Source organism: Melopsittacus undulatus, chromosome 4, assembly GCF_012275295.1.
Source record: "Melopsittacus undulatus isolate bMelUnd1 chromosome 4, bMelUnd1.mat.Z, whole genome shotgun sequence".
NCBI classification, from domain to species: Eukaryota; Metazoa; Chordata; class Aves; order Psittaciformes; family Psittaculidae; genus Melopsittacus; species Melopsittacus undulatus.
This window is the reverse complement of record NC_047530.1, coordinates 86,854,128-86,866,784: the sequence shown is the minus strand read 5'-3', so window position 1 is coordinate 86,866,784 and position 12,657 is coordinate 86,854,128. Positions and strand designations below refer to the sequence as shown.

At 37.1% G+C, this 12,657-nt stretch overlaps 1 protein-coding gene across 1 annotated transcript in view; it reads right to left on the bottom strand.

Annotated features, from left to right (window-relative positions):
- The window catches only part of CNTNAP5 (contactin associated protein family member 5), a 295,407-nt gene that overhangs the window by 46,325 nt on the left and 236,425 nt on the right, over positions 1-12,657 (bottom strand). Inside the window, exons 16-17 of the mRNA XM_031053410.2 lie at positions 8,088-8,244; positions 60-187 (exon numbers count right to left, since the gene is read on the bottom strand). Of these exons, the coding sequence (XP_030909270.1) occupies positions 60-187; positions 8,088-8,244 (285 nt within the window). The remainder of the gene's footprint in view (positions 1-59; positions 188-8,087; positions 8,245-12,657) is intronic.

Sequence of the window (12,657 nt, the reverse complement as noted above, 5' to 3'; positions counted from 1 at the left end):
ACAAAACAAAAAGAGGGAACATTCTGTACCTATGGAAATTGAGAAGAGCTAATACTCACTGTCTCCATAGCAACGTAAAGGGCCAATTTTCCACGCAGCCTCAGAATTTGATCTGTTTGTGTCAGTGATCACTATCTGAGTTACAGGCAAATGGTCTTTGAAAGCAAGAAGGCCAGTGTCATTTGTCCTGAATTATAATAAACAGAAAGATACAGATTAACCACAGACAAAATCCCCAGCTTTCCTTATGCAAGGCTGTATTTGAAAAATGCTTACTTAAGAATGGAAGTTCTTTGCAGAATTGCCTAGAATTGTGACTGGCACACACTGCTTAAGACATATACGTGCAGCATGTGTATGTTCTACGCTCATACATAATTCTGTCCACTGAAAACACTGTATTTGGGTACATGATAATGTCAGGTACGGACTGCAGCTGTTTCAGCTGTGCCAACTGATGGTGAAGCTGATGCGGAATGTTGCCATTCTGCTTGATGGGCATGAATGTAAACTGGGCTCTCCCAGGTTTCCTCAGCAGAATGAATTTGATGTGGATTGGGTTTAAGTCCAAGTTTGCATTTCTGTTAGGTTAGCTGAAGACAGATAATGACATCTGTGCTGCCTTGACGCTTTATCTGAGCAAGAAGAGGTGACACAATACCCAATCCATCATGTAATTAGCACAGAGCAGCCAGATGGTATCTGATCCAACAGCAAGATGGCTGCTACACAACTGACTCAGCACACTGCAAAGTTGGATTGGCAGAGTGACTTCAGACTGAATCAGCCCTTCACATTACGTGCCTCTGTGAATTTTGGTTTGTCAACTGATATACTGAAGGCTGATTTACAGCACTGTTGAACTACAGTCTCTTGTTTGTGTCAGCTGGGCTTATTCTTCAGCTTAGACTAAGTTACACATGGCTGCTAGAAAGGAAGAAGAAAAAAAAGAAAGATTCCTAAAGGATAATTTCTTTATTTTCACTCTGTGTGTGCTGGGCAAATTTCTGTCCTCAAAATGAAGCACAGCATTTCATGGCAGCTGTGGTTCCCTAAGCTGATTTAGCAGCTTTGACTCTGGCAGGGTATACAGATGTGCATTCATCCCACTGTACTTCATGAACTGAACTGAGTCCCTCAGGCATACAACCCCAACCTTACCAGAACCAAACTGCCCTCTTGAGGTATTTCTCTACCAGTTGATAGATTATAGAGAGGAAGGTGCTACCATATCTTACCTCTGCAGTGATGAGTTTTTCCTTCTCTTAGCATTTTTCCTGAGTTGAGGTCTGCTGTACCTGGTGGCAGCACATCCTTAATGGAGCTGAATCTCAATAGTTTTGGAGAAACTGATCCCTACATCTTCATGGTTTAGCAATCTGCATGCAAGGTCTGAATTCAACTCACCTGTCTGCTCAGAGGCAATACACATTCTGCAATAATCCCAAATTTACACCCACTGCTTTTTCAGGCACCTATGACAAAAAGCCTCAGGAAACAGGTATCACTTTTTGAGTGATACCACTGCCAAAGAGTTTGACATTCTATGATTCTATGATTCCAGGCAGGGTCCCAGACTACGTATATGCTGCTCATAATAACACCTTTCACAAAGATAATTCTCATTATAGTTCCAGCTATGGGAAGGGACACAGGACTTCAGCAAAGAAATAATAATCAGGAAGAACACTGCAGCTGTGCTATGACATACAACTTCAGATGTTTGCTTGGCTAAGTGTGCTACTCTGTTTAATGTTAGAAAAAATAGAAGGGATATTTTGATATTTTTTATAAAGGCTGCATACATTTAATTCATTTTGCTTTGTTTCTAATTGCATGCAGCACAGCTAATTTTCTCGTAATTCCAAGGGGAAAACGAAGGGTACCTTCTCCGACTCTGCCATTTTTTTCTTGTTTCAGTGGATGTCTGACATGCAGATAATCACAAAGTACAGGCAGATGAAATTCCCAGGCACAAGGCAGAGTGATGCCTTCAGTACACACTCAGAAAGAAAAGTGCTAAGTATGAATCAAAAGTACATGGTTTCCAAATCTCTTCAAGGAGGTCTCTCAGCAGCATACTCATGTAGCTTATTGTATCAGCCTTTGGAAGTTAGTATAAATGCTCTCAACAGATTACGAAACAGTAGAAAAAAAAAGCTGAACTATTTATTTCTTAGGAAGATAACTAAATAAAGTGCTTCAGTAGGTGGGAGCAAAAAGAATATGAATGAATAAAAGGCAGAAAGATGCACGGAAAGGACACAAAATATGCAATAAATACGTGAATAACTAAGCTGGCATTTGCTTTAGAAAAATAAAATAATAAAAAAAATTCCAAAATATTTAAGGAGGTTCAAGGTTCCCTGAAAATTTATTTTCATTCAAAAAATAGTACAGTCTTTTCACTAGCTACGATCAGCATTAAAATAAAAGTCAGTATCTTTCTACAGCTACCACTGAAGATAGCTACAAAAAAAATGAAATGGTGACATTTTAAAGGTATCTATTCCACAACTTTGAGAACTGCATTCCTCATTAGATATTCTGTTATATTGCATGAAGTTCTTTTACATAGAATTTTATGACCCAGAGTTTTTACTAGTTATATGCCAGTATTACAGAGAACTTTAGTATCATAGTTCAACTGTGAGAAAAAAAAATATTCTAGAACTAATAAAAATATTCACTTTTATGTTAATGCCTTGAAAACTCAATCAAGTTTCTCTTGGAGCTCAAACAGCACATTTTATGTATTTTATCCTCTCACATGTGATAGAAAAGAATTGTGGAAGGATATTCTCATATAAGCAGACACTGAAACAAAACCTATCAGGAAAACATTCTGCCCTTCAAAGAATGTGTTTGTGACAGGAACAATGAACCTATTGTTGCAGTTTATTATTATTATTTCATGGTGGGAAATCGAGTTTTTGGTAAAAAGTCATGAAGTTTCAACTAAGAAAAGCAGAAAAGATGTTTGAACATGATGCAGGCCCCCACAGGAGCTAAATTTTGAGTGTTTTAAATTCCTGGTATTCTTAAACTTATTTCAGACTCAATTTCTTGCAAAGCACCACAATTCGTCTTCCCTTTACTTGGTTCTCGATGGCAGCCTCTCAAATACAGTGTATCATGCCTCAGAGAGGACTATGTACCTGTAAAATAATACCCCACTGCTGTGGCACTACAAAATACAAATATTGCAAGTTTTGGACAAAAGATTTGGAATTTTGTCTGAAGGGAGCTTAGAGATCACTTGAGTGTACTACAGTTTTCAAATAAAAAGTTTTTACTTATATGTATTTTAATTTAGCAGTTCACATATGCTTAAAACTAGATTCTATTTGGTTTTCCATAGCTGTTTCTCTGGTTAGCCAAAACCATTACTTTATTTTACTTAGCAGGTTTCACATAGCACTCTGTAGTCACTTCCACTAAGCATGCCTTTTATACCATGCTATGTCCTTCTTCTCAGTATTGGGAATTACAGGTTGGTCCTGCCTGCACGAGGGTCCCGGGGTGGGGAGTGATGCTCCTTGGCCAGGAATGTAAAGTTAAGTCCTGAGTTCACAAAAATCAAAGCAGGTTTTATCCCTTTCCTGAAAGGAGTCCTGTACATGCAGAAAATGCTATAAATATATTAATAAACTTGGGAAGTAGACTTTCTGCTTATCTAACTTGGCACTCAATTTGGCACAAATTAGACGAAACTCTGAATATATTTCAGAGGATGGAAAGCACCCCCAAGAAACAGATGTTTCTCTGAACTCTTTGCATAAAGGGTGATATCAATCTGTAGTTCCCACAAGCAAAACCCAAACAAAACAAATCAAATAATGCCCTTTAAATTGAAAAAAAAAAAGAAATATTTTTAGTTATGGGTATTAAATACAGTTGCATGTCATCTATTTATCCATGTCTGAGGATTAATGTCTGTATCTACACAAAGGCCTTTCTCAATAAGCTATGAGGCATGTTACACATCAAACAAATGTTCTATTTGTTTGGAGAGAGGGGGAAAGGAAAAAAAAATCACTGCAAGTGCAGCAATGCTAAAGGTGATAGTGCAGCAACTGGATCCCTTAAGATGTAGCACAGGTAGTTTTACCTGTAAATGACAAATAACTATTTTGACAGTAAACTTAGGAGACTATTTTTCTTTTTCCTGGCTATTTATAAAAGCATGGTGAAAAAGTTCTCATTCTATGGCATCCTAACAGTATAAGCTATCATAAATTGGTAATCTCTAGGTAGCTGTGTCTGTATATTTTAAACAGATAGTAGAGCAGTGCTGCCATTAAATATAATTTATTCTTGCATGATCCCCTGTTGGTACACTTTCTTCTTGTACATTAATGAAAACTGGTGGGGTCTGAGCCTCAGCAGCATAGATATTCACTACAGATTTTCATGAATACAGTACATTAGAGGAAAAGAATACTATAATCGGCAGATGTCAATGAACCACATGAGGAAAGGGCTAGTGAAACAGACTTCCATCAGGAAAAGTTTTGTGCCCTATGCAGGATGTATCGTTAATAATCCAAATGAATAAATTTTAATTGCTGTCTTACCCAATAGCTACATCCAAAAATGCTTTACTGGGTACAATAACATAGAATACAGAGTAAATTAAAAAACAGTAACAGAAGGGGTCATACCCAATAGTTGAAGGCAAGATGCAGTGGCTATATTTTGTTGAATTAGAGAATAGGTAAAGAGTTTGGTAGTGATAGCAATGAACTGATTCCTGACACCTCAGGGGCCTGCTAGAGTCAGCTCTCTGCAGGCAGATTTTCCAGTTTGTTGACAAATGCAGTCATGAAGGCAGATATCCAAGACAGCTCTATACAGGCAGGTCACCTCCTGCAGGGTTTATTTATGAGCTGCCTCCACTGCTTCTGGGGAAATGGATTCAGTGTAGGGTAGTTGCTGAATGAACAAAACCTGTCAAATCTGGGCTTCTCAGTGGCTGGGTTTCTCTGTCCTGCTTTCCTCAGCCCTTCCAGTTTCAGCATCCTGGCTCTGGCACATCTTTGCACAAATATAACTCATCCAAAGAGGGCTTTATTTGCCTCCATGTTGCATTACTTGTTCCAACAGTTAGCTATTTTCAGTGTTGGGGAAGGGGAAGAGAGAAAAAAAAAAACCTTTTCTGAACTATATTTAGCTTCAGCTTGTGGCCAATATATTTTTATATATTTCTATAAATCTTCCCATCCACTAGCAAGACCTTTCAACATCCAGGAATCTCTCTTTTTTTTTTTTTTTTTGAGGCATGCATTACAGTCATGTCATGTTTAACACCTTTCCAGATCCCTTGCTTGGGTTAGGGTGACAACTTATGCCTCTGCTCCCTCAGCAGAGGTCTTCTCCCACTCTCCAGCAAAAACCATTAAGATGTTCCACTATTCTGCAGTGACAAAATTAGCTGTCATCAAACTGTAGGGTTTGGAAATATGGTGAGTAGCTAGATGGAAAAAGATACTTTTCACTAGAATGCTTTAATAAAAAAAAAAAAAGTGAAAAATACAAAAGCCTTCCCCAAATAGCATACATATATTTCTGTTCATCCAGGGGAACTCAACTTGGTGTCAAGTAAGAGCCCAGTGATAACAGCTGGCTCAGATGTCTACTTGGATAATATTTAAAACACAGCATGACTAGAAGTGAGCATTTTGTACTGCCAAAAACCTGGTTCAGGTCTTTTTTCAAGTCTGTTTTCTCCTATTTTCCATTTATTTTGCTGCTCTGAGAAATTAGTAGCTTCTTCTGCACTTAAGACTTAGTCTAGGGAAACCAAATAAAAAACCTACGCCTGTTTCCTCTTCAGGACACTCCAACTATTCTGGTCAATTCCTACCTCAGAGCTGCAGTGAGCAGCCTGATTTATGTAAAAGGAGTGAAAATGATTTTCTGGTTTTCCACTCTGCAGCACCCATTTTATTTCATGCTAAGGCAAATAAATGCATCAATTCCTGTGTTGCTCCTTTCACTGTAATGTACATCAGGTTAAAGTCACAGTTCAGATCTTAGCAGATTTCAGATTCAAATGCTTATTATGTATCAGGGGGTCAGTGTTCTAGCAGAGAAACACAAAGCTATCTTCAAGAGGCATGAAATTTCTTATACTTAAAAAATATTTGTAAAGGTCAAGATTTTTTAGCTTTTAAAAAGGCAACCTGCAATTTAGAATACTACCAAAGTCCAAATTTCAAATGGATTTAAAACCAAACCAAAACACCTAAATCCCCAAACCAACAGTAGGCACTTTAGCTGGGGAAACTTCTGTGCATATCCTGTTATTATCATGAAATCAGGAGAAACAAGTAGCTCTGTGTGCTGCCAAGCTAATGAAGCATGATTTCCTTCATCTCTCTCCCATGAGGGTTTTCCAAAATCTAATAAAAGTGTATGCTTCCTTAACTTCCTTCTTGTGGGTTTTAATTGGCTTTTTCCCCTCAGCCTGGCATAAATTTTCATAAAGTGTGTAATTTCTAATACTTTTGAGATCCCTCTTTCTCTGCTAAAGACGTTCAGAATCATTGGGTGTGGGGTGAAAATGGAGACAAACATCCACAGCATAACTCATTTAGATCTGATTTCCTTTGGAGACTCAGCTGAAACATTTAAAAACTGCATTTAGCTTTCACCTTGCATTTGTTGCTACAATCTAGTAGTGCACTGTTTGTCCATCTCAGACTACAACTCCAGTAGTGTACCAACATAACACACCCTGCTCCACTTTAGTAGCTCACTGAAAGGTAAAATCTGGATTATGAAAAGAGCCAAGCCCCAGTTAAAACAGATGCTTTTCATGTTCATGCACAAACCTCACCTAAATGCACCTGAAAACCTAGCATTAAAGGAAAGATAGATTAACATGCACAGCCAGGTTCCTCTTTAAATATCTATACAAACCACATTCATAAACCAACATTTACATAATGATCTTCATGAAGAAATCCCCTTATGGCTGTGATTTTTGAAAGTGAACAGTGACTCCAGGGATACAAAGGATCCAAGAGAATAATCACACTGTCTGGAAATTGAGCAACCAAAAAAGCCTCACACAGTGACAAGTCATTTCTGAATTACTTTTTTGGTTTTAAGACCCCTTACAGCTCCTTTCTGCTCATTCTCTTTTAAGTGAAGGTTTCACAGGGATAATTTGGTCACTATTTCAAACACAGCAGCCTGCTACAGCAAGACATTTCTTGTCTATATCCATTATTTGTAATTTCTGTACTACTCAAGGTTAAAATATCTTTATTTTTAGAAAAAAGGCAGCAGCTCCTATCAGTGAGTCCAGAAGTGAGACAGGGTGAAGCAGAGTTTTCATGTGTATTTTCAGTGTTTCAAATTATACTTTTAAGAACACTCATCTGATATTTCTGTCCCCTTCAACACAAATATGGAATTAATTGGAAAGTTCACCAACTAGCTCTCAGCTGCTGGATGATCTCTGAAGGTAAGGACAATGGAAGAAGGTTGCGAGGGTGCTTTCGTAAGTTCACACAGCAGACCACAAAGGTCCAAACCCAAGGAAGACTTTGAAGGTTCATGCTGTAAATCTAAAAACTTCCTATGGGAACTGAGCCAAGGCATACAGAAACTAAAGGAAGTCTTTCAATTGACTTAAAAATGCTTGGGACCCAATGTAAATGCAAGTCTTTTCTGGTAGAGCAGATTTCTTGTTGTTTAGCTGTCTGTACCTGAATTTTGTTGTCTATGCCCAAATTTTCTGCTCTGGTGTATATCCATGTATGAGCCTCCTAGAGCCTTTATTCATGCAATGCTCCAGCTGAATCAATGGAAATTTTTAAACAAATAGAATGACTGCATTTGGCACTGAACAGCAAATAATTTTTTAAAACAACGCATCTCAGCAACCTGCTTCAGCCAGATATCATGTCTCTGTTTCAAATAAGAAATTTGAGATGAAACCAGAAGTCTAAATTCTAGTTTGAATCTCATTTCCATTTGACAATACTCAAGCCATTCAAGCTTCCTGAGCTTTCTTGCCTTACTTCCTATCCCCACCTCTCACACAGATACAACTGTAATCACATGAAATTTATTACCATTCTTCTCTATCTGCGTCACAGTTGCAAAAATATCTCATATCCAGACAACTTTCTTCCAGTCCACATGCACACTGTTGAATGCCTGGAAGAGATCCTCCCCAGTAAAGATGCTTTTCATTGGCACGGCCAACCCACCAAGCAAATGGCATTCCATCTGGATGAAAGGGAAACAGAGGGGCGGGGTGGGGGGAGAAGAGAAAGAGAAAAAGAGAGAAAGAGAAAGAAAACTTGATAAGCAAATTGGTATCTCCTGAGAATGAAAAAGAGAATGGAGATGGACATGTTAAATAATTTTGACAGAAAAGATGCAAACTACAGATGAACTAACAAACCATAAACTTTACCCAACTTCCATTTTATGTACTGTATGTTGAGAAAGCAACAGCTCTATGGTAATCCTGTTTGTTTGGTTTAAAGAGCAGATATTTTCCCCATAGGGTTCATGTGCCAATCACCCATGAGAACTTTGTCACAGTTCAGCTGTGAAGACTTTTACCACGCAAACCCGACACCACTGTCTGTACCAGCTGTGTCCAGTGTTTTTGTGTGATGCTATACGGAAGATCTGACCTCTGAAGGAGTCTGAAAAAATGTCTCCTGGCATGACTCACACTGCACAGTTGTCTTGAACTACCCAGCACTGGCCAAGGACCTCTCACAGAGTCAAATAGTTATAAAGGAGACTCTAGCTCTTACATCAGGACTCTCTTACCTTAAGACTCACATATAATGAACAAAACCCTTCAGAAATAAAACACAAACTGACCTATTACAATAGGTTTAATACAGTTCCTCTCAGAACTACAAACCAAAATTTGTATGGGTTTCTAAGGCAGCAGTCCAAGGGTGAGATCTGCAATTGCGAAGCTCTGTAAGATACTAAACCAGGTAGGACATAAGTGGGAAAAAGGATCTCCCTGTTTGGGAATTAATGTGTCTCTGTGACGTTATTTTCTCTCTACAGGAGCTCCAAGATCTATGTATTTATATACAACAAGATACATTTTGTTTGAATTTTGTAATCTGTTATACATCAAGCATTTAAATTTTAACAGTCAGATACAGTAAGCAGACTCAGATGTAATGAAATTCACAGATTAGTATTTTGCTAAGACTGACTTTGTCTTCCAGCTCAGGTAGCTTTTTCATTGACTTCTTAATCCTTAAATAAAGAAATGTAATCAGTTACACAGAGGTAGATGGCAAAATTTAGCAAAATTGGCATATCAAGACTTTTTGATCACAGGAGTTTTGAAAAATAAACTGCACTGATAATGGAGAAAAATGTATCAATTTATTTTTCTGTTTTACTAACATTATTAGTAGGGAGTATTCCTCATTATACAAAGCAAGAAAGCCTAAAAAATGAAATGCAATCAAGGTTAACTGTAGAGTATAAGGGACTAATTAAAATGAGTTTTAGAATCACTTGGAAAAATTAATTCATATTTGTTTTCCTTTTAAACTCAGACTGCTGAACTGCAAATTCATAAAAAGGGAAAATAAAAATAGGAAGAGTAATTTTGTTCTCATGATACCAACAATTAAGACATGATGAGTTTGACCAATACCCCATGGTACTCATTAGGAAAACACAATTCAAAAACATCTAAGGATTCAACTTACAAAAAAGCACATACTCATTTTAGGTCTCATATTATTGTCAACGCATTTCTGTTTTCTTTCTTATCAGCTGATTTTCTTGCAGAAGGTTATTGCTGCAGCCAGAGAAATGGGTCTGTACTATATTATCGGGAAATTACTTGGTAAAGCTTGGAATAGTAATGTTAATTGAATAAAAGGGTGACTTGTCTAGGAGTTGAAATAGATATTATAGAGAAGTGCTTAATCTAATTTTAAAAGTGCCCATTCTGAAAAAATATTTAGGTAAAGACAAATCCTTCGGGCCATCAGCAAATAATGGTATTCATTAATCAAATTCAACCTCAAATTCTTTTGGCAGAAATCATTATATACTTCAACATAACACTGAAATGAACAATCATTCACAGGAATTAAGAATGAGTAGTTTTCTGATGTCTTTTTCAGACCTGTTGTTATTTGTTTCATTGAGCAATACCAAGCAAACACATGTACGTTCAGATTTATAATATAGACTGGGGAAGTGATAGAAGCACCACAGTTTGAGTCATTTACAACTAAATTAAATACAGTGCAAAAAACCAGAGCATTCAGCATTATAGGGAACAATCTTAGGCTGTCAAGGGAATAGACTATAAAAAAAACAGTGTCTTTTGAAAAAATTCTATATATTAGGCAGAGTTCTGCCACCCTTTACTCTAGATAAGTGGATTTTTCTCCCTAACTAGTCCCTTAGAAATCAATTGTGGCATTATGGAAAATTATGCCCTGATTCTTCAAAACTCTTTTTCACATGCTTAATTTTTAACACATGAGAAATCACAGAGCTATTCAGGAAAGCTCTTAAATCTAAGGTACTTCAACAATGTACAAAGTATGTAGGAATTACTGAAACTTATATTGTATGTCATATACCTGTAATGCCCAAGTAATCAGTAATTCACTAGCAATGCCAATCAATCTATTCTTAACTTCTTTCTAGAAAGTTTACACCATTGTACCTTGGCAGAGTTGGAGCGTGCCTTGCATTAAGATTGAATTTGGCCAACAGGTATTGATTAAGATTCTTTCTTCTAAGTCTGTAGATTTGTTGCAATATCTTCACTTCTGTAATCATGACATTGCAATTTTTTAGAAGCATTGTCAATTCTCCACCACCTCAAAATGAATTAATTTCCATTCCTTGGTGAAACCACGGACTAAGTCAGTAATGTCAATTAACAAGGTAACATGGCCACATGAAAAAATGGTTAGTAGAAATTTTAAGCTGACAAGTCCATTTGATAAAACATGCTACTGATTCTTCACTCTGTGCTTACACACACCTAGTAAAACATTATCTAGTAAAAAAAGTTAGTCAAAAGCCTACTGTACAAATAAAAGTATTAATTCCCATGCTTTTTTGTCTATTTAGAACTGAAAAAAAACCCACCTTGCTATGATAAATTTATTAAGGTTGTCTTTGAACTCCATACTATGGGTCTGAAACAGAGAATACGTGGGGAAAAAATCCAAACCAAGCAAACATGCCCAAAGTGATTGAGTTCACCAGTAAAAGAACAGAGATCTGTTTCTTTCAAGTGATTTCTTCCTGTACTGCTTAAGCTGCCTTGGGAAGCTTTCAATTTCTACTAACAAGTCCTCAAAAAAGCAAAACTTTTTTGGGACAATAACCCCTTCTGTGATGATGCTGTCTGGAAGACTCTACAAACAGCTGTGATATTTTCATAACTGTTTTTACCATAATTTAATATAGTATTGAATAAAAGAACTGAGCAGGCAGACAGTATTTTGTATGAAATCAAGTACTGATAGTCTTTCATATTGTGAGGCACATGCTGCAGAAAGTAAGGTTGTCACAGGTCTTCTGAAAGGCAAAAATAAGGGTCTTCACTTGATCATCTTGATATTTCCCTCAGATAGAAAGAGCCTCAGTTTCCATAGGCTCGTCTTTTGTGGTCTATTGGTCTATTCAACAGCTACGGTATGTATATATCTGAAGAACCAAGTAAGATTTTGGAAACCCTGTCATATACAATGCTGAAATGCATGGACAACAACTCCATTTTATTTCATCCAGCAAGGCACAGAGAGTGAGCTCCTTTCAGATGTCAGTTCTTCAGCAGACCTCTAGTACCTGCTCTATCAATGTGCTTAACCAAACTGTTCATTGTTAATTCTTTATATAAAATCTGCTTCAGCAGAAGCAAGTCTATCACAGACTGTACAGATCACAAGCACAGAGGCTGAGGACTATGAAGAGAACAGCCGACACATGGAGGTTGTTTCCACTGATCCTTAGAAGGAGATTCAAATTGAGATCAAATTCACCTGCAATGCGTATCTGGCTCTTCTAGTGACAAGAGTGGCTGAACAGGCATTTGATGTCCTTCCACCAGCTTACAGGATAATGTCTGTCCTCCTAAATCTCCCTTGTGCTGACAGCTCTCATTTTCTGTATTAGAAGGCATAGACATTTGTAGCAATACAAGTTATTTTTAAAGGTTTTAGGTTTGCTTATGTTTTAAATAGCAAATAATCTTTTAAAATTATTTGTATAGGTATTCAGAAGCTGGAGGAAGAGAAGAAGCAACATATTCCAACAGCATTTAGAAATAAAGTACTATGCATATAAGTCCCAAGCAACTCCTGTGGACTCAGTTTACCTTTACATAGGCAGAAAGTCCTAGCATTGGCTTTTATGTTTATCCAGCATGAGTTAAGATAAAGCCATCCATTTTTAACAATATTTAAAATATTTATCAAGATTTGCCTGCATCATTTGCCGGATGATTCTTGTTACTGCAACAAGCAAAAATGTATCAATGGAAATATAACAAGATAATCTGGATCTCTTTCTAAAATTTTGTGCTGTATAAACCTAAAGTCTGCCCCAGTAATTACATATCTCTAACAGAAGTAAGGCTTTTGGGTACCTAAATTACTGAAACATATCTTTTCCACC